Here is a 22,818-nt window from a genome sequence, read left to right as displayed (position 1 = left end):
AATGATGGCCAGCCATCAGCCAGTGCCAGATTTAAGGTGAGTTAAGATGGAGAGTTTTAAAATAATTTTTTGGCAAGACCTACTCACCTCAAATGGCTGGTTAACACACAGTAAAGTAAAAATCAAAGCAAACCATGTGATGATGGTTACCAGAAGGCTGTGGGGACTACTGTAGGGCTACAGGTGCCTCTCCAGGAGACAGATGTGGGCTCAGATGTATGCCACAGATGCTGCTGTAATTCATGGATCCCTATGGTCTCAAGCACACCTTCCCACCAGCCAAACCCCTTGTCTCCTCAACATTTAAAACAGGTCCTTGCTGGGTAGTTCTGGCCTCCAGTAAAGCAGTGAGAAAGGGAAGAGGACTTTGGAGCAAGGGACGAGTTAGATTTGCTTTCCCAATTATCTGCTGATGTCATTATGACCTTCCACAGTCAAACAAAATTACCCTAAACAAACAAGGTTTCAGCACCGGGGTTGAATGCTGGCATTAGCAGCCAGCCACACTCACTGCTGAAGAGCCCTGACATATTTATATTAATTTAAATTTCCCCTTGACCATCATTTTTGATCCCCTCCAGCATCAGGCTTCTTTTTAGCACTGAGGCATATTCCTCCCACTCTTCTATTAAATGCTTTAAAATTAATTAAAGAGGCTGGTTGGCCAGGCAGGGTTTTAAATTCCCTTCCTCAAAGAAAAATCTGACTCACCCAACACCTCTCGCAGGGATGTGAGCACTGGAGGCAAAACTGTTCTGGGGCAGCTTCCAGCCAAGGGCTTTGTAACCCTGCTCTTTCAAAAGAAGAAAGTGAGAATAAAGATTTTAAGTGCCCACCATCTGCAATTAATTTTCACAAGGAGAGCGGTTAAGCACCGGAACAGGTTTTCCAGAGGGACCTAGGAAATCCCAGTCCTTGCTCAGTTGAGCTGTGAACATCTCCAAGGCCTGGAGCAACCTCATCCAGCTCTCAGTAAGCCCTGCCCTGGGCATGGGGTTGGACCAAAGACCTCTGGAGATCCCTCCCAAACTCCATCATCTAAAAAGCCTGAAAACCTGAGAGGGACCATTTGTTGAGGAGGCGAATAATTAAAAAAAAAAAAAAATTGACCACATGCTGTTTAAAAAAACCCAACAAAATTACAGTAGTAATTATATGCGACTTAATATGTCAACTGTGAAGAGTTACCTGAAGGAAAGAAAATTAAAGGGATTAAAATAAGGAGCATTTCCTCTTGTGACAAAGGGACAAAGACAAAAAATGCCATCAACTTGTGTTTACTAGCTGCTGTGTTTCTAATTAGGGCCAGACACCAAATTTGCATTTTATCTTGATTGAAACAGAATGAAAACTGAAAAAAGAAAGGCAGCCGATGTTAAACAGCTTTCCCTGTTTAATTCAGGGAGTAACCTTACAGCATTCAAAACAGCTGCTTTTTTTCTTCTGTTTTTAAGATCTCGGCTTCGTCAGAGTGATTTCAATTTAAAATAGAGAGGATCTTGGAGTGGGGGGAGAGAAGGATTGAGGTCACCTCCCAACAGCAGCTGCGTGGCACCGAGCTGGGGTACAACAGCAGCCACGGCAGCTTGTAAAATAAATTAGTAGGCATTGATAAACAAGGCAGAGGCTGGAGGAAACCCACACCTGAAGCCGGGGGAGGCAGGAAGAGCAATGGCAAGGGATCATCGAACTGGCCCCGCCTTTGGAGGGGGCTGGATGGGAAGGATGCTCTGCACAGCCCAGCACTGTCACTCCACACCAAATCCTCTTAAAATGCAGCAAAATGGAAATCAAGCTAGTGCTCAGTGGGATGCGTCAGACAGCTGCCATCAGGCAGAAGGAACCAATTTCGTTTTCTTCTGCCACAGTGACTCGGGTGACTCATACAACAGAGACCTGCAGGTAGCACTTCCGAGCAGGACACAAGCTAGTCTGCTCTCTTCTCTCTCCTTTCCTTCTCTCCTCACTCTTGCCCCCCTGACACTGCAGAAATCATGGAAACAAGCCAGCACACAGCAGCTGAGGGCCATCCACCCCTCCCTTGAAGGTAAGCATCACTTTTCTCCCCACTGGACAAGCCTCTCCAGAAGCCACCAGCAATTTTGGTGTGTCCCACATCCTTCTAGCGTTGAAAGAGCATATATGGCCATGCTAGAAACAGGCACAAGCATTGAACCAGGACAGGATCTGTCCCCAGTTCTGCCACAAGGCTTAATTCCTGCTTCTTTGTTCATATATCCTCAAGATCATCCTTGCTTGTCTTCCCTGCTCTGTGACCAAAAAGGGTGGGAGACCATGTAATGCTCCTGGGGAGATCAGAATCACGATTTCAACACCTGGAGGATGTAAGACCTGTTATGGCTCCTCGATGGGTACCCAAAGCTGCAGCAGGGCTGTGCTTTGCCAAGAGGGAGAGCAAAGTCCCTGTGCCAATCCCAGCCCCCAAGGGGACTCAGAATGCAGTGAATGAAGGGAGAGGGATTCTGTTTGCAAACCGAAACGCTTCCCACAGGTATCACTGTCTGTATTGCACCTTTGCCACCTACAGCTGGGAGAAAAGACACTAGACTCACCAATTCCACTTTCTAGTGTAACAAGTTCTGGCAGCAATCCTCACAGCCCAGCCTGGCTGCTGCTCCTGAGGACCGTCTGCACCTTCTCCCCCACCCCACTGTCCTGCCAACAAAGCAACAACCACTCTCAGCATCATGGTTTATTATGTACAATTAAGTGTATGCATGACCATTAAAAATAAGGCTACTTATATCATGGCTCTGAAACACATTACAAACCAACTCCATCCCCTCTCTCATTACAACATTCAGAACACTTGGCTTCCACGGTGTGCAGAGAGGGGCAAACACAACCAGACCCCACGGGCGGTTGAGTGGTGCAGGGCTTTGGTAACTGGATCTAGAAGCTTCCTCCTCTAGCTGAGACAGTCAAACACAGCCAGGTCAGTGGGAGGGAAGATCATCATCCCACAATGTCTTGGTGAGGTCAGTCCAGGTCCCAGGAACTGTGGGTCCCCTCCTCTCAGCACGTTGCTGGTGGCAGGCGGCTCACACGGACAGGAGGACAACTTAAACCTCTCCTTTGGAGCTGCTCCTTTGGGTCAAGGCAGGGGCACAAGGAGAGGGAGGAAGGGGAAGGTGTCCTTCCCTTCTTGATGACCAGAGGACTTCAGTCTCCAGGAGTGTCAACCTGGGTGATGTTTTTCAACATTTAATGCATCTAAAAAAAAATAATAAATCAAAGGAACAACAGAACTGGATCATGATGGGATCTCAAAGTGAATTGCTTGCATGTCCAGGTAAGGCTTTGAGACTTTCTTTTTCCAATGGGATGAAAAACAGTCCAGATGAAATTAACTGGAGATGTGCAACTGAGGACAGCCCTGTGTGCTCCTGTAAGCTCCCTACCCAAGTAAATATGTTCCCATATGCAACAAGAGAGAATCTTCCAGCTTCAGCTTGTGGCTCAATAAATTTTATTATTCCTTTTTGTTTTTATTTAAAAGAATTTGTTTTTTTCTATCGTAAAAATTAGACAACCATACCACCAGCAGCAGCAGCAGCAAAGTCTGTGGAGTTAATGTTGATGGCAGACAGTCCACTGATGTTTCCAGTGTTTCGAAATGTCCTAGAAAGTCCATAAATGGAAAAAAAAAACCAAACATGATGGTTTTGGGGAGGAACATCAAGGTGGTTTTGGTTTCTTGTCCCGCTGAGGATCCCAGATGAATACTGTAGCATATCAGCAGAACCAAGTACCTCATGCCTTGAGAGAAAACCCTTCATACCAGCTCCAGTACCTGATTAGTAGGGAAGATGAGACATTTAGAAAAGGAATTTATGACATTCATTATTTCCTACATCAGCATATAGATCACTAGGACAGGACTGACCCTTCCGTCTCCACCCCTTACCCTTTATTCACCAGCATGCAATAATATCCCACAAATGGGATAAGCACTTGGCAAGCATCCCAATTCTGATGTCTGCTTCTGCGATGATAAATTAGGCATGAAGCAAAACCATCCACAGTCGCCTTCTTTCCCCTCATCCCAATCAAACGGCTCTTGGAAATCTCGTAATGGAGATCAGCTTCTGTCCTCCCAGCCCACTGTGCTCACATTTCCCTTGTCCAGGCTGGGATGGAGCAGCAGCCTCTGAAGGCACGGCCTAGAGGTGGCACAAGAGGGACTGTGGGGCTGCCATGGTCTGTATGAACCTGGTTTGGCTTTACTGGGGAAAGCTCCAGAGCTCACGGGAGATGTCCAGGATGGCACCTGCCCCCACACTGGTGTGGGTTTGTGCAAACCCAGGCCTTTCCCATCCCATCCCATCCCATCCCATCCCATCCCACTGTGTGCTGCCACAGGCAAATGGAGATACCAGAGTTCTGACAGCCCTGGCTGTTTGTGCATTTCTCTGTCTACCTTTTCTCATTAGCAAGCAAAGTGCATGAGCAAAACCTCTCCTCTCTAATCACTGATCTTGCTGCTGGATTCACTTCAAAATATCAAAAGCGTATGTGCATTTTGTCCTTTTTACTAAGGAGGAAGGGACCAAATTAACCACCAACTAATTTCAAAACCTGATAGGTAAATAAATGCCCTATGAAAAAGAAGTTGTATCATCACATTCTGCACAGCAGGAGTAACCCAGCCACTCGTGGCCTAAAAAGGGGGAAAAAGAAAAACCCTGACACAAAGTCAAACACAGATCATTTGGGTCTCTCCTCATTCCTGGTTTTTTTTTGGTGATTTTTTTTCAGGATGGTTCAGACCAGCAACTCTGGTCTGGCTCCAGAGAGCTGCTATTGAAACAGGGATGCAAGGGACAACCAGGATGAGGACCTCAGCCTCATGAGTGACAAAGCAGCGTGTAACTTTGCAAACAGCAAGTAAATCCCTTTATCATGAGCTACAGAACTGCAGCCTGTGGCTCCGGGCTATGAACTTATGGCAATAACCACCAAGCCTCCAAAGCACGGTGGAGGTCAGTGCTGCTGTGTAGAATCTGGGACAAGGTTCTGGGTTTGGGCTGAGTTTGGTACTGGCTTGGGTACTGGTTTTGCTTGGCTGTTAAGACACATAAAGAAGGACAGTCTTTATTCCATACCACTTGACATTTCATGGGTGGAAATACACTGAACAGACACTCCAGGAGACAATGCAAGTGCTGCAAACCTGGCACAGCGCTGGTGTGTCGGTGCAGGGGCAAGGCTGTTGCTTTCACAGAGCCCTGCGCTGGCAGCTGCTCTGTTACTGCCCGTCTGGGCACCAGAGCAAGCAAAGACAGGGAGCATCCCTGCTCATTCCAGCCCTGCTCCAGCTGGCTACACATCAGGAGCAAAGCTTTCAGCCCCACTGCACCTGCAGCAGCCAGAGGATGGGCTCTGCTTAATGTGGTGAGTGAACACTCAGCCTCTGCTGCCACAGGGAGCAGCACGAGCCGAGAGAGATGCTGCTGCCAGGACCCCAGGGAGCTGTGGTGGGTGCTGGATGGACACCAGCAGCTCTTCCACACCTCACTGTAACTGGTTTCATTACTGGTGCACTCTTTGCTCACTCCACTGTGTGCCAGAGGCAAACACATCATTTAAATTACAAACCTCCACAGCTGGGATCACCTCCTCTAATGGTTTCTCCTGGCTGCCTGGTTTCTCTGACCTTGCTCTTTACTATCAACAGATTCAAGTGTTTAAAGGGGAGATGAATAAAATAACTTACCTTAATTGTACCCTGACTGTTAGCAGCAATCAGCACATTGGACTCCTGGAAAAAAAAAAGAAGAGGCACTATCACAACCTGCCATTGCCTTTTTTTTTTTTTTGGTCTTTTTTTTTGGAAGAAGCAGCAGAGAAGAAGCAGTTATTTTTATCTTAAACATTAGAAGTATATCTAATTTCAAAGGGATTTAACTCTTCCTATTTTCAAGATGCTTTTGAGGCTAAAAGTCTTTATAAAAGTTATACTACCTTGAAGAACTAGAAGGCAATAATCCTTAGTGCTTGTACAGAGCTTTAAATCTCCAAAGCAATTTACAAACATGAATTAATCCTCACAGCCTCCCTGTGAAGTGGGCTAATAATAATAATAGTTATTTTCATCTTTTGGCAGCACATGGACAAAGGTCTCGAGCGCCCCAACTAAACCAGCTAATCACCATGACAAAACCCCTCTGGCTCCCAGGCCAAGGCAACCTCTCCCTCATCCAAGAAGTTTCAGACAAATAAAACAAAGAGGAGAAGAGATTAGAGAGCAATAGCAGATGCACCCAGTTTGGAAGGAAAGATAAACAGAGAGGGCTCCAGCCCAGCTTTAAGCAGAGGCAGCATCTGTTTACCTCCTGCCAATTGATGGAGTTGCATTTGGAGATATCCTGGTTAACTGCAAATTAATGGTCTGCTGCATCAGTCAGGCAACCCCCAGCCAAAAACTGGGGGGAGAGGCAGGCTCGCTCTGCTCTCCAGACCACATCCCTCATGTGACCGACCAGCAGTGCGGACGCACCGTCCCCACCCTAAATCCCTCGGCCGGGGGAAAATCCAAAGGGACGACACAGCGCCAACACACCTAAAGCACACGAGCACTGGGGTGCTGGGAACAGCCCTGAAGGTGCTGAGGGAGAACCACTGCTCCCAGATGGTGTCCTGCAGCCATCCCTGCGCCGGCAGATGCAGCGTACGCTACCAAAGCGCCCGCTGTGAACCGCTTTCTCTCAAGACAGCTCATATCTTCTCTCAGACACATCATAAATTTCTCTTGCTGCTGCTCTCCATCCCCAGACAAAGTTGCTGTAATTATCCCATCGCTTAACGCATGCATTTTTAATAAAATCAGTGACTAGAATGTGCCCCGCTCCGAAGGGAGTGGGAAGGCAGCTCTGCACAGCCCCAGCAGGGCCACGTGCTGAGTCACGACTTTGCACAGCCTCCAGCCTCCAGGCAAAGGGAGAAAAATCCCCTCCAGTGTAAAAACCCACTTATCAGGTAAGAGTAGCCTTGTGGTGGACCACTGGGCTAATTGATATAGATAGATTTGTTCACCCTGGTACAATCATTAGAGGATTAGTTAAGACTCCTGATATTATCTCACCAATGATCCTCCAAGTGAGAGCTCCTGAAAAAAAAGTATATCCTCACAGGAAGCATATACTCCAATTTCCATTAATTTGGTGGGTAAAAGAGTCTAATCCAGTGAACTGCTCAGCTTCTGGTTAACAGCATTAAAATCAAAACCCACGGAGGGGAATTCAGATAAAAGTGTTAGCTGGGGACTAAAACAGGGACTGGGATGCCCAATAGGATTTTGGAGGCAAGGGAGAGGGACAGGCAGCTATCTAGTGTGCAGTGCAGGAGACCTGAACTCCTGAGTACAGATGATGCAGGGTTTGAATGATTCCTGTTTGCACTGTGAGTGATTGGTAATTCATCCTGCTGCTGCAGTCTGCTGGGGTGCCACTGTAAATGAACTCTGGTTCAATGAACAGTTTTACCTGCTAAGTAAAATAAAAATGCCAGAGGGTAATATACTCTCACTCCCTTGTTCTTCAGAAGCCACTGGGTGTTGTTTTCTTTCAGCAGGGTCTGAGCTAATCACCACTCTGCTGCTTTCATCCACAACCATGAGATGCAAACAGGAGCAGACAGCAGCAAAATTAGCACCAAATCTGTCATCGAACAAACAGTGACTTGCTTGTTAAGGCTTCTCCAGGAACACAGCTAAGTAACTTGTTTTTAATCCTCCAAAGAAACAATTCGCTTCCGTTTGTGTCGCCTGTAAAACAGTCAATATACTCAACATGTGAAACACCTAAGGGAGTTGTGAAGTTGTTTAGACCTGTAGGTTTGTAACTCATGATATCTGTGAGCATGTTAAACCAATTTTTTTTGCCAGGACGTGTATGAATGGAGTCACCGTGGCCTCAAAAGAAAACTGCCATCACGGCTCAGCTGGAAGAATGCCTAATCCTAAACCACACTGTGAGCATCTGTATCTCTGAGGCATGAAAACAGGGTCTCACCAGCCACTGTGGCTGCATGTTCTACTCTAACATAACCACTTGTTGTTTCTATGCAGGGCAAGTAGGTTGAAAGACCCCTCCCAAATCTGCTGCCCGCAGGAGCCAGCAATTCCCAATGCAGAGGCAAAGGGGATGTGTAGATCCAGCCCAGCTGAGTAGTCCTGCTCTGAAGAAGTCAGGTATTGAAACGACTCTTCTACACATGAATCTCCTCCTGTGAGTGGTTTGAACCTGTAGCCATTCTTAACAGGAGAGGCAGAAGGAACCAGCTGCCTTTGCCAAGATTGCGGAAGAAAAACGAACCAACACAACAAAAATCGAGAGATGAGGGTTTAGTTTACTGCCTGGCAAGCAACAGCATTTTGTTCTGTGTGGCTGCTAATCTCAAGTACTGTTGCACCCCAGTGGAAAGCCACTGACTGTGTCACCTGCTGAAATGTGGAAACCTCTGCTCTGCACATCACGGCAGATAAGGAGCGACCGGGGGAGGACAGTCCCCCGTGACAAGATAATGCGGCACCTCAACGAGCCAGCGAGAGCCATAAAACTCATGGGAGACAGTTGAAGAGTCCTGGTCCTGCTAAGGCAATAGAAAAAAAGCTCTGGAGATACCAAAAGGATGCATCTTCTTGTCTTTTGGCATTACACAGGAATTTAACAATTTAATTGGCAAATGTTGGTGCCTCTCAGCACTCATGTTAAGATTAATACAGGGTGCAGGTCCAGGACTGCTCTAACATGCTACAGGGCTGAAGTTCTGTGCTACAACCTATGAAAAACTTCCTACATACACTAACTTTTTTCTCTACTGCATTATAAAAGTCTGAAGGGCAGTTCCTTGACACGGGAAGGACTTGACTCCACCACAGATCTGTTACTGCACAGACTGGACACGTATCCACCTGGAAGTAAGCATTAGGTAGAAAATAAAATTAAAAAAAAAAATCAGTCCCAAGTACAAAGACAGACCAGACAGAAGCACCTCTGTCCTGAACCTGACAGATCCCTGTTTCTTCTGAATGAACGTGACTGGTTCACCCACAGGAACTTTGGAGCATTTGCCCTTAGGATTTGAAGGGACTTTCACTGATTGCACCGAAAAAAGAAATTTTTGTAGCACATTCTGGATGGCAAAGAAAAACAAAATCAAGTTTAGGGCCTTCCTGAGTAGACCAGATACCTGCTACATTCATCATTTGGAAGAATTATTCACCTGGTGAAAGCTGGATTTTGAAGCACATTGATTTCCTTCCCTCCTAGATGAGCCCTGTATTTGGATGGCCCTGGGGAAGCAATTTGGGAAGGAAGGGAGGAGAAAGAAAGTCTGACTGACTGCTGGCATTCATGCAAGAGAGGTCAACATTAAGACAATCCAGAATGCTCTGGATGTTTTAGGAGGCTTGAGGAAACTGAGCTGAACAACTGGGAAGTTGTCAGAGCTGCTTCAGCGTGTCAGGGAGTAAAAGACAGCTGAGGTAGCTCTTCCACTCCTTCTTTACATCTTTGTGCAAGAAGCCATTTGGTGGAGGATGGACCAGAATGCCACCCCAGATGGACAGCTCTTAAAAGCCACATACACATCTCCGTGGAGATATCCAAGAGGACCAACTCTATGGAGCAAGGGAAAGCTCTGCACACACCCTTTAGCCAAGCTGTGGCCTGCAAGGCCTCCCAGTACCTGCACGGTTCATCTCTAGCCATCCCTCTTCACCAATAAATATGCCTGGCTGCAGCCACAGTGCTCCAGGAGTTATACATCCCTCTCAGCGGTGGGCTCGTGCAAAATCACAGCTGAGTATTTTAGTCTTCCCTTCCTGACACCAAACAGCCTGTCCCTAAAGGGCTCAAAACAGGCAAGATGAGAACAAATGACTCACAATTTTTTTTCCCCCTTAATATAATCCTTTATGAGACCATTCCTCCTGTTATCCCACACATATCAATCCTTAAAGTAGAATTCTGAAGTTCACACTGAAGGAAAAGCTGAAGAGACTGTTCCTTAGGATTATAAAGATGCTAATGGTGAAGCAGGATGTGTCTCCAAGTGCACTTTTTCATGCAATGGACTGGAAAGCTTATTTGGGACTTTCATCATATTATAAATAATTACAGGCCATAAAGTTCATGCTTCTTTGTTACCCTCCTTTTTCTGCACAAATAAAGGAGATTCACCTCAAACTTCCAGCGCAGCCAACACTGAGGTAAGCGTGAGTTTTCTGGGTTTTCAGCTAGGTTTGTTCTACAGATTCACAGTTAGGATTCTTAGAGATCTTATTTTAAATTAGCAACTTCTCACCTTCCCTCCCCAGCAGATGTTTTGGCTAACAAATGGCTGGTTTGTCAGCACTTCTCTTTCAAGCAGACAGACTCGCTGCCAGCAAACCCTGAACACTTACTCCAAGGAGCTGGAGCCTAATTAAGCAAAGTTGTTGATACCATGGGAAAACAACCTGGGTGAGAAAGCTTGTGTTCAAGTGGCCATTGTCCTCTGTTATTTATAGGCAGAATAAAAGTACGTAGTTGAACTAAATCGAGTCCTGTTTGTACAGAAAACCCCTAGTTTAAGTAAGTTTACTTGTTCTTACTGAAGGTGGCAACTATTAGTCAGGTGCTGGCTTTTAGCTGAGCTGCAGAGGTGTATTTAACCAAAACTCTTCCCATCGAAGTCACGCACAAAGTCTTTTCATACATAAATATGTGAAAGTGGTTCCCCAACAGACCACCACTGCTTGACTGCTCTTCATCTAGTAATTAGCAGATTCTAATGGCTTTTCACTCTAATTCCCCTGATCCCTGGCTATTTTTTTGTTGTTGTTGTATGACTCAAGTCAGCTTTTGTTTTTGAAAGAAAATTACAAATTCTAACCTAGGAAACACAATGAACCTCCAGCATACAAAAATCAAGAGGTTTTTGAAAAGCTGAACTGCTAGATTAGATCCCTTCCCAGCAGGACAATGTGCTGCATGCCCAATTTTGTTTTCTTTTTTTTTTCCCATTCTTGTGATACAACTGTTATCAATGAAGGGGGCACAGTGGGATGGTTGAAGTGGTGCACAACCCTCTATCTCCCCGTGAGCCAGAATTTACTTTCTATGCCATCATGCTCACCCTAACATTAATCCCTTCTGAACAAATTTAAAGGAATATTTATTATCTGTACTTTGAACATCAGGCCCAAGCAGAAATTAATTACTTTAAACCAAGCACTTCTTTACAGAACAAGGTCTTACATACAAAAGATATTGTTCCAAAACATTTCAGGAGCACCGACACCCAACTCTTCAGGTTTTAAACCTGGAACAGAACATGCACGCCTAAACCGTGTCTTTTAATCCTTAGAAACTGTATTTTTATCTCATTCTGAAGGTAATTCCTTTGTACACACAGAGATAAAGCCTCTTTAGGCTTAGCTGGGCCCCAGAAAAAAAGCAACAACTCAATGTATCTGAAAAAGATTTTGCCTGTGCTTCCTTCTAGATCCAGCTGCAAATACACAATCTTTTGGGGTTTTAAGTTCATAAATGCTACACAGTTATACCCCTCCAGCACAGCAGAGATATTTTCTTAACAGGTTAACCCACAGATTTACAGATGATGGCACTCCTTTGACTCGCTTTCTGTAGGAAGACTTGCCTACAATCATATGCACACATCTATAGTTTCTTCTCACATCAGAATTCATGGGCACAGTGTAAAGGAGAAAAAAGCTTTCAAACAAATTAAGTGTTTCCATCATCCTGCATCACACAGAGAGCTTGCAGCTTCCACACAAGATGAAGTGTGTCTCGCTAGGAAACGTGCACAGGTAGAAATTCAACATCTCCTGGAATCCCTCCCCTTGTTTTTCAGCGATTTCAGACTTTTACCTCTGTACCTGGGATTCTTTTATCAAGTCTGCTGACACCTCCACATCTGGTGCTTTCTAGTTGCGATTCAATACATGAATATGTCCCTTTTTCCTGCTGCCTGGAACAGTCTTCTCATTTTTGTATTTTACACAATGCATTTTTTATACTCCTATTCAGACCAAACCCAGCCCAAGCCGACGCTGTGTAGCTGGAAGCTGATGTGCTGTATTCATAGCACAAGGGTGCCCTGAGGAGAGCAGTCCAAGCCTTGCTCCAATGACACACTCAAATGAGGAGTAAGCTATCTCTCAGCCAAGTGAGAAATCCCTTTTTCTTAGCATGACCTTTCATTTCAGCATGTAGCTCTCAAGAAAACAAGATCAACAAGGCAACTGAAGACAGGGCTAGAAGGAAATAGAAGTACCCACACGTACAGTGCTGCACACAGGCATCAATCTCCTTGTTTCTACACTGAATTCAAGGTGGAAACAGAGGCCAACGAGCCTGATGTGAAGAGGGCAAAGAAAGCTCTGCAAAGGCAGGAGAGCCAGCCAGCAAAGCCCACCCCAGGAACTGCTGATATGTTACAGGCAACTGCCTCTGTAATTTAGTCATTCTGGAACAAAACTGGTTTTGATGAGCACCTAATTTATTTAGAATTCTAGATGAGAAAATCTCGTTAGACACTTATTATTCTGCACCTACTGCAAGGCAAAGTACACAGCTCTAACAGCTGTTGCACACTCCCCATCAGGCAAGGTAGGGAGACACATGTTAAAAACAAATTATGTTGGCATTAACCCTCCACCCCCAAAGGGCAAGTCTTCTCCTCCTCTCCATGTGGGAATATTGAGTTCCACTGCCCATTTGTCTGTGACAGGGTCTCTAAAGTTACTTGTTCCTGTGGTCATAAATCCTGGGATTTCAGACGCTCCCCATAAACAATATGCTCAAGGCCTCGAAGGAAGTGGCAGCAGTACATAAATACAGCTTGCAATAAGCTTACAAAAAGCATACATAAACATGAAACACATTTACATCAATACTGCAAAACCACAGGAAAGGCTAAGCATTAGTTTAGTGAAAACAGCTTTTAAGATCTGTTCTCTTAATACTTAAAACTTCCAAATACTCATTTGGCAATTCTACATAATGGAATGCCGTAGGTCACTTAACAACAGCACAGCTCAAGACCTGCATTCCTACTGTCAATATGTTTCCCTCCTTTCTCTTCTATTGTTTGTTGCAGTCAGTCATTACATCATGCTGGAGGTGATGTATTTAATCTCTCCCTAGCCAAGGTCAGGCTGCCCTGCCCATCAGTGCAGTATGTGGCAAAACCAAGCCCCGGGCTGTTATCATTAATACTGCTAGTGCTTATGTCTCTCTTCCAAACCTGTATCAGAAAGCAAGTATGTGATCTGGAAAAGCAACCACCATGAGATTACTCAGAAATGTGATCTAAACCTGGATTTTGATTTTGTGCAGTCCCATGGCAGACCATCAGGGATCAGAGCTGTGAACAGAAATCAGTAGAATGTGAAAAGCCTTTTCGGTCCAAGCTACCCTGAATTAGACAGATGAGCAATCCACCCTACAAGCACAGCCTTCCATGAGAGATACACAGCCCAGTCCCAAAACACAGCCAGGACCACTGCTCCCAGCTGCTGCACTGGGGAGGAATGGATGCTGGTGGGAAACTTCTGAGGGGAAAGGTTCTTCCCCCAGAGAGTGGTACGGTTCTGAACAGGTTCCCCAGGGAACTGGTCACAGCCCCAAGCCTAACAAGAGCTCAAGAAGCATTTGGAGAATGCTCTCCAGCACGTGGTGAGATTATTGGGGTGTCCTGTGCAGAGCCAGGAGCTGGACTCTATGGTACTTGTGGGTTCCTTCCAACTCAGGATGTTCTGTGATTCTATCCCAGCTCCTTGGGCTTATTTAATTTACAACACATTCTCTGCCCTACTGTGAAGGGCAAACTCCAGCCTGCTTAAGCCCTGCTTCATATTCAGATGGTTCTCTTGTGCCTCTTTCACACATATGATGTGTTTCCCCCATTCCTCTTACCTTCTCTATTCTTCTTCCTTCTCCTTTTGCCAAGTCAGTGATTTCTCCTCCAGCTCAACTGTACCAAATACTCCTCAGTTCCTTTTTTCAAATCTGCTTCACACTTGAATCAGCAATTCCCTAGTTTGTGCAAGTACACTTTCATCTTTCCCAGACCATCTGTCCCATATCCTTCAGGGCTTTTGTATTTGTGAGATCACTATCCCTTGCATGGCATTTCTCATCAAAACCCAGTTTCAACTGCCTCTTCCACAGCACTATGTACACCTTCCCATCTTTTCCTGCCCTTGTGAATCCACAAATCCTGCTTATAGAAGCGCTTCCTTTCCAACCCTCCAACGTGGTGGCACCAACACCAATGTGCACATCTTCCTTAGGGTCAGAAAGGGAAGAGATGATGGTTAATCTTACTTTCTGGTCCCAGTATCCAATCAAGCAAGTGTATCTGCTCCCACAGGCTGCCTTGCCTTCTAGATCCCAGAATGCATTACTGAGCTAGGATGACACATCTGTTCCTCTGGGCCCTGCCTGGGCTGTCAGCTACAGCTCATTCCCACATCTACCTAAGAAACATCTGCCTAGATAAACCCCAGAGGACAGAAGGACATAAGGAGGCAGAAGCCTTACGGTTAGAGACTGCAACCCCATGTTATTTTTTGGGAACAAACTGCTGCTGGGCCAGGAGCATCCGACAGGAGAAGGTGATCCACGTCAGCAGCTCGCAGACGCACGTGTGCCCCAGATATCCTTGCTTTCATGCTTGTTCCTGATACACAGGAGCTGCTACTGCACTGACCTGGAGCACGCTCCTCTGAGGGCTGACAAATGGTTTCCAAGTTGGGCCAAGCGGGATCAGTGCTGGTGACACGTCTCCTGTGCTCTATGAAGCTCAGCACACTGTTGATGTTGCCAGTGGCTCCTCTGGGCCAGGCAGCAGAAGTCACAAGCTGTTATTAAATCAGTCCCCACGTAGAAGTGCCACAAAATAAGCCATTAGCTGGCCCAGCTCCTGTTTCCCTTCCTCTCCCAGTGCCATTAGTTTCACACTCTAAATAGCTGAATGATACAGGCTTAAAATTGACCCAACCACCTTGATGTTAATATTTTAAATTATTAAGTCTTAGTTCTCTACTGCCAATAAATCACTTATATGTGCACATTTAATTAACAATCCAATCAGCAAAAACAACTTTGCATTCGCACTGCACATTTTATCAGAGGAACCAAAGACACATTACAACATTAATTAAGTGTGGCAAATGCCCTGGTGAGGTAGCAAAGTATTATCCTTCTTTGACATGTCGGGAAACCGAGGCAACACACTCGGATTTACCCAAGGTTAATCCAGATGTTCACAATGAGGTGTTGAAGAGAGAAAGCAGGCAAGAAAGACTGCTGAGGTTTAAAGCTGGTAGCTCCCAGATGCTCCAACAACTAATCCAAATTCTCTTAGGGAATTTCACAAACTAAGCTCTGGAGAAAGAGGTCTTGCAGCCATGTAACTGGTGGGAACACATACTGGCCAGTGCTAGTGGGACAGGCTGGGAAAAAAACCTCCCTAACCCTTCACATGACACCATCCCCTCAAAGCAAAGGTGGAAGAACAATTAATGCATTACAACCAGAGATGGTGGCAATCAATACAGGAGAATGGATTAATCAGTGGAGATGTCAGGAATGACAAAGGGAGCCAAGCTGGGCTGGCTGGGTCAGCAAGAAGGAAACGTTTTGATAGAAACTCATAAAATGGTTGATGGAATGAAGAAATCAATTTATTTAAAACTGATAATGGATTCATACTCTGCTACTGTTCATTTTATATGGTTGGCTGTCACCAATTTGGGGCAGAAAGCTGTCTGTTTGGGCAACACCTAATGTGGTGGGCTGACTCTGGATGGAGGCCAGGTGCCCAACAAAGCTGCTCTGTCACTGTCCCTCCTCAACTGAACATGGGAGAGAAAAGGCTTGGAGTTGAGATAAGGACAGGGAGAGATTATTCCCCAGTTACCATCACAGGCAAAACAGGCTTAACTTGGGGAAAATTTAATTTATCACTAATCAAATCAGAGTTGAAATAAAACCAAAGCTTAAAAACACCTTCCCTCTGCCTCTCCCTTCTTTCCAGGCTCAACTCCACTCCTGATTTTTCTCTACCTCCTTCCCACCAGCAACAGAGAGGGACAAGGAATGGGGGTCACAGCCAGTTCATCATGTCTCTGCCTCTCCCTCACTTCTCAGGAGGAGGACTCCTCACACTCTTCCCCTGCTCCATCATGGGGTCTCTCCCACAGGACAGTCCTCCACAAACTGCTCCAGTGTGAGTCCCCCACGGGATCACAAGTCTTGACAGCAAACCTGCTCTAGCGTGGGCTCCTCCCTCCATGTGTCCACAAGCCCTGCCAGGAGTCTGCTCCAGTGTGGGCTTCCCACAGGGTCACAAGTCTTCTTTTGGGCATCTACCTGCTCTGGCATGGGGCTCTCCATGAGCTGCAGGTAGATCTCTGCTCCCCACAGGCCTCCATGGGCTGCAGGGGCACAGCTGCCTCACCATGTTCTTCACCATGGGCTGCACAGGATTTTCTGGCACCTGGAGCCTCTCCTTCCTCACTGACCTCGGGGTCTGCAGAGCTGTCGCTCTCACATATTCTCACTCCTCCCTCCCTGATGCAGTTGTGCAGGTTTTTTCCCCTTTTCTTAAAGACACTATTCCCAAGGTACTACCAAGACTGGCCTGACACAGAGACGCAAAAGAGGTACAACCTGAATTCTGACATTTAGTTTCCATGCTTTAACTGTAATAACATCCCTTGAACGTACCCTACCATTTTTAAGTGGGATCCCGCCACCAAACCAAAGCCAAACCCTGATATTACAGTACCTCAAATCAACCAACTTAGAAAGTTCTGGACATATGTTAAAATCCTGACCACTGCATTAGTGGGTCTCGGAATAACGTTGCAGGGGGACTCGAGTGCTCAATAAACACATTAACTCTTCTAAATGTTTTGCTTATGCCAGCTGGAAAAGAAGGATGATGGCTTCACTGCATCTGCAAGCCTTCTAATTGCGTTACTGGATGGGCCAGAAGTCTGGCAGCCATGGAAATCAAAGCCTTCATTTCTCTTTAGGCCAAGAACAGTATATTTAACAGCAACAGGAATGGAGTCACGGGTCTAAGTGTCAGCACTGAGGGTGCTGGCTGAGAGGGGGAATGACAGCATATGCAAAGCTGAGGCTGCAGGCAGGGAGGGTGGGGGATAACATCTGTGGGGCAAACAGGGCAAGGGGAGGGGAAGCAAAACACAGCAGAACAGCAAAAATACCTCATCCCTGGAGGCTGCTCCCACCCAAAGGGCCACGATCTGCTTGGTGTAAGAACACAAAAGGGAAGGGTACCTGCAAGGTGGCCCAGCTTGTAGCTGCATAAGCCACTATTTATATAAATACATATATGTAAGTAGTTTTTCCTTATATTTTCTATGCAACACGTGCGCCACAGAAGTGAAATCACCAGGACCTGGTGAGATAAAAGAAGTGATAAATTGTTTCTTGCAGAGAAAACTCAAGGCACAAACATTAACATTAGCAAGGTAGGAGGTTCATGAAGTTATACCTATAAGTAACGCAATTTATAACGTACACCTATTCGGGAAAGAGGGCTTTGATTTAAGGAATGGAAGTTTAATTAAGGTAAAACAAAAGTTTCCATTAATCTTGAAGGAATTCACAACCTGCTGCTCTCCTGCACCATCCAATTCAGCTAATGCTATAACAGGATCAAGTGCAGCACTACCTGAAACCTCCCGCAATGCAGACAAGGCTGGGCAAGCTGCACCAGAGCACGTGGCCTTCTCCAGGCTTGGGAAACAGGAAGCTTTGTCTCCTCAAAATGCTGCTCCAAAAATGCCCCGAGTGCAGTGGGCACATATTTTCACAGGCCAGGGCACACAGGGAAATGATGAAGGAGCAGAGATGTTGACAAACTCGGGAATAGCAGAGAAAAATTGCCAGAGCCTTCACCTGCAGGCAGCAGGTTCTGCTGCCATCCAGAACTGCATTTCACGCCACAAGCACAAGTTTTCTCTTGAGCAGTAACTAAGTAAAATTCCAGTTACACTTAAATCTTCTCCCTGCATGAATTCAAGTCATAGGGTTGTGCTAAAAAAGTTTACTGTCTTACATTTCTGTGGTACAGGGTAAGCACAGGTAAGGATGGGGCAGGAGAGCTGAGCATCCTCCCCAGCCAGCAGAACCACCTCCTTACAGCTATGGCCAAAAAAGGGTTTAGATCTGGCTTGGCTCTGTAAGTCTGTTATAACTGTATGGAAGAGTTGGCTGAACTGGGCTGTGGCTGGGTCATGTCTGCAAGGCTGTTTGGAAGAGAGGGATCCTTGGTTTGTACACTGAAAGCTGCTGGAATCTCTAAAAGAAGATATGTCAAAGCCATTTTTGCAGGTCAGTTTTCAAAGTAAGGCCACACTGCAAAATATCAGCTTTGATGACAAAATTGTATGGCTGCTATTGAAAGACAGTACAGTAAATTCCATTTTAATAAGGTCTGCCTGAACAGAAAAGGTGAAAAACTTCATTAAACAAAACCACCCAGAATACAGATGATACATATAAAGTTGTGTCTCTAATATGCTACTACTGATGCTTTCTCCATTGTGTTTATCTGAAGGGAGAGGGAAGAGAAGGCAGCTATGCCTTAGGTATTAGGAATGATGAGAGTACAGCTTTATAGCTTTAGCACAATAAATGCAAAGCATGACACCTTCCCCACTTTGTTCTGCAGAATGAACTATTCAACATAATAATGAACTTCGCATCATCTGGAGGACTCAATTGTGCCTGCTGCCTGCTTCCCTAATCCCAGCCATCTAAAACACTCCTGGATCCAGAAGGACGAGTGAAACCAGCCACTAAAATGCACCTGAGAAGTCAGAAATCACGGGGTCATTCAGCTGTAGAAAAGCATTTTAGATTTGAAAACAAAGGATGTAAAAAGAACAAACAACGAAACCCACCAAGGACTGAGATTAAAGTCAGAAGCAAAATGCAGGATGTCTTTAGACAAGTTCATTGATTGCGAGAGGGGAAAAAAAAAAAAATCCAAACTTGACACACAATTCATACTAGAGAGAAATTCTCTATTCTTTCATTCAACTTCCCCTCTCCTCAACTTGCTCATTCACCTCCCTACAACTTACCCGCCCCTAAGGAATATCATGAGGCAGCCCCTGAATTCTAATAGTTTTTTTGATATTCCAATAAATCCCATAGATTTAAATGGGCAAAATTGCCTACCAGGCATGCTCCACAATACTGGAGGAGAAGTCACCTGAAGCTGTAGATGGGCTTTCTTTTGTTTATGGGTTTTAAATAATTCAGAGAGGAGCTGTCAAGCTGAATCTGCAAAGCTCCCTTGACTTTGGGCTTACGCTATCAGACTGCTTGCCTATTGTTTATAAAGACAAAAAGGAAAACATTATGGGATCGTGTGTCTGCACGGGAAGGGAGTCAAGGACTAGGAGAACAAGGGCTGTCAGGACAGAAGTCATAAAAAATACAGATGGGAAAGTAGAAGTAGGCAATAGGTGAAATACAGATGTACCAGCAAAGCAGCAAGAGAGGTTGCCGGTTTGGTTGTGCTATAAATACACAATGCTCGTGGTTTCTTGTGGAATATGATGTAGTCCTTTAAAAAGGAAAACCCCAAATGCAAATGGTAACTTTAATTAGCAATTAAAAGCCTGACTTCCCAGCTACACAACTGCAGCTGCCTCTCCCAGATCTGTCTCACTTCTGCAAACCCATGACAGCCATCAGGCGGTGGGCCAGCATTTAATAATCATCCCAAGCGTCAGAGAGAGCAATTCCATCCTTTCTCTCTTTCTTCCCTTTTTTCTGAGCTCTTTGGGTGGACAAAGGTTTGCTAGGTCCTGCCTGGGGACACCAGCAAACCACAGGCAATGGCCCCTGGCATCCCAGAGAGCTCACACACTCCAAGGTGCCTTTTAGACTTATTTATTATTTTTTTTTAAATGACTCTGTGGCATGCACGGCTTTGATGGGGTTTTGCACAGTCATTTTCAATCAAAGCTGCAAACCTGACTTTACAGCAAATGACTGTTTCTTGAGGCAGTCAAGAGGAGAGGGGAGGGGAACCTCAGGACATGCAGCCCTGCTCCACTCATGCACATCTCTCCAAGCAGAACACAATCACCTCCACAGCCACTTCGCTAAACCTAAGAAGAAGGTTGGAAAAAAGGGTATTTAATCCAAAACCCAATAACTATGATTACAGTCTTGCTTTAAACGACCGAGCTGGATTAACACTTGGCAATTATACTTAGCTCTGGATGCTGCAGACAAAATCCTGCTCAAGAGCTGTCCCCACGAGGTGGGAATGCTGTGGCTGGGCAGCCGGCACTGCTGAGGACCCTGCAGGAGCAGTCTCAGCCCACTATGAGATAACACTCGTGTGTGGAGGGGAACGATCCGGTTTAGTTGGCTGTCCTAAAGCAGACAGAGACCTCCACTTTGCTCTAGGAAGACTGCAACAGTGGACAAAAATATATTTATTTTGCCCACGACTGGTCCCGACTGGCCCCAGCAGCTTCCAGTCCTCAAAAATTTCGTGATTAAACCAGCCTTTTATTACACTGTCTTTTATCCTGGGCTCCTGACCGTATCAAATCCTAAATGAAACATGATGTAACGCATGCAAATAAGCTGAAGAAAAGAGGATTCGAATAATAGGAAAATATCATTAAGTGGAAAAGTTTAACTCAGAAGGTCAAAAGCATTCTAGCTAGAAGAAAGAGATGCTGCAAGGGGCACACTCACATGCCTGACAGCCTTGAATGTGGCACCAACACCGCCTTCCTTACCCTGCTCAGTGACTGCCAGCAAACAGCAGGGCCTGGAGCTGCAGTGCCTTAATAAGTCCCTAAATCTCCTGGCCTTGAATACACTCCTAAACTCCAGGGAACAGCTTGCCAATGGTGTGTTGCCTGCCAGCATCCCAAAGGCAAGGCCATTACTCAGCAAGATGCTCCCCCACCCTTTTTATTTATTTATTTTTTAATTATTTTCAGTGTAGTTCATGCATCTGGCAAACATGCAACGCCAGCTCCCAAAAATCACTGATCACAGTCCTCTCTCAGGAAGTGAAATGAACTGAGAGGTTGTCAAGCTCCCGTGTTATACCCTGGAAATCCTTGAATTAGATGCTTCCCCCCATGCTCTCTCCTTGGCCCTCTGAAAGGGCAAAAACCAGACGACATCATAACTCCATTCTAGGCTGTAATTGGAGATTTAGGACAACCTGATAGCTCTACACACTTTCCAATGGAAAAGAAGAGATTACAAAAAAGACATTAACTCTGAAAAGCATGGATTTGTTAGCACCACTGTGTGGGCAGTGAGCAGTGGGGAGCAGTGGATCGTGTTGTGGCTCTGCTGGGCACACTGACCCACTGGCTCAGGGAGCTGGAGCTTGTCCTCCTCTGGCTTCCCAAAGAAGAACCAAAGCTGCATTAAAGTACTCCATTTTCCATCCTGGTTACTCCACAAGCACAGCAGCAGCTCAGTTAATGGCAAAACTTACACCCATCAGAGGCTTTCACAGGTGGAGCGAGCCCTTTTTATTGCATGCCAAAATAATTTCCAGCTAATACGCTACACAGATTTAACCCATTCCATACTGCACCTCCTCACAACTACATTCCAAAAAAAAAAAAAAACCAAAAAACAAAACCACAAAGAAAGAGAGCATTTTTCTTCCTAATGAGCCAGTAAATTAGTAAAAAGCATCTCTCTTTGTATAATGTACTCACTGTCGTGCTTGTGATTTCTCAGCACTGTGAGACCAAAGTGAGATCTGGGTAATGTTCTACATCACTGTTTAAGGACAATTCAATCATCTTTGTTCTGGATTAAGTCTTGCTCCCGATTAATCTTAACAGAGCAATGAATAGGAAATCCATGACTCGGGAAGTAGGCAGATTTTATCTTTAAACACAATTCACAAGTAAAATCATCTCTCTTACAATGGATGATTCTGCTACTGTTCAAGTTATTTTCACACAGTGGGTATAAAAAAAATTATCTCTAGATATCTCAAATTGAAATGACTGGTTTTAATGCTCCCTGTCATTCTGAATGCATGCTAAGACTAACAATACTGCATCAAAAAGAAGAGCTCAACAATCAAGAAATCCATTAAGCTACCAATGACACTAATAGCAAAAAAGGAAGTTTAAAAAGGCTCAAGTGCATAAAGAAAAAAAATTACCTACTGGGATTATAGGAGTGAACAAACCCCCTTGTGTTGCGCCACAGTACCTCTGATTTTCTAATACCCTTCAGCTACATAAATATTAGAATACAAACCCCAGCTCTGCTGACAAAGGGTGAGGGAAAACAAACTCTTCTGGCTTTTGATTTTTATTTTTTTTAGCTAATCTGCTTCATCCTCCCTTGATTTTAGATATTCTTTCTGAAGCGATGCTGCTGTTGACTCACTTCTCAACACACACACAGAGCTGAAGTACATGGAAGGCACCCCCTGCTTTTCTCTCAGCCTGACAATTCTTAAAACATTTCAGAGATGGTAAGAAATGCAGGACAAAATACAGGGGTTATAAGAAATTAAAAATAACTGTTCTCTGTCAGGACTGTATGACTTATTTCTTGTCACAGCAAACTCACCAGTACTGCTACAACCATCAGCAGAAAAGATCTCACAAAGAGTTCATGATCATGTCCTGCCCTAGGTATAGAATCCAAGAAAGAGATAAATGATTGTATAAGGAAATGGCCTCTAAAATAAAAAAGCCACAAACAGAGCACATACACATTATGT

At 45.1% G+C, this 22,818-nt stretch overlaps 1 protein-coding gene and 1 non-coding gene across 4 annotated transcripts in view; both read right to left on the bottom strand.

The window, feature by feature from the left end:
• Positions 1 to 2,698: 2,698 nt before the first annotated feature.
• COP1 (COP1 E3 ubiquitin ligase) overlaps positions 2,699 to 22,818 on the bottom strand; it is a 123,571-nt gene continuing 103,451 nt past the window's right edge. For 2 of the 3 annotated variants that reach the window (XM_051794157.1, XM_051794171.1), the window contains exons 19-20: positions 5,738 to 5,782; positions 2,699 to 3,814 (exon numbers count right to left, since the gene is read on the bottom strand). In XM_051794157.1, the coding sequence (XP_051650117.1) occupies positions 3,797 to 3,814; positions 5,738 to 5,782 (63 nt within the window). In that variant the 3' untranslated portion in view covers positions 2,699 to 3,796. The remainder of the gene's footprint in view (positions 3,815 to 5,737; positions 5,783 to 22,818) is intronic. The other variant, XR_007905620.1, reaches the window with a different exon arrangement.
• LOC127480553 (small Cajal body-specific RNA 3) lies at positions 20,431 to 20,566 on the bottom strand. The gene has a single exon (XR_007907949.1). It is a non-coding gene; the product is annotated as a small Cajal body-specific RNA 3 (non-coding RNA).

Source organism: Manacus candei, unplaced genomic scaffold (genome assembly GCF_025592945.1).
Source record: "Manacus candei isolate 608988 ecotype Guabito, Panama unplaced genomic scaffold, ASM2559294v1 h1tg000005l, whole genome shotgun sequence".
Classification (NCBI taxonomy): domain Eukaryota; kingdom Metazoa; phylum Chordata; class Aves; order Passeriformes; family Pipridae; genus Manacus; species Manacus candei.
Note: the sequence above shows the minus strand (reverse complement) of the source record. Positions and strands in the feature narration are given on the sequence as shown.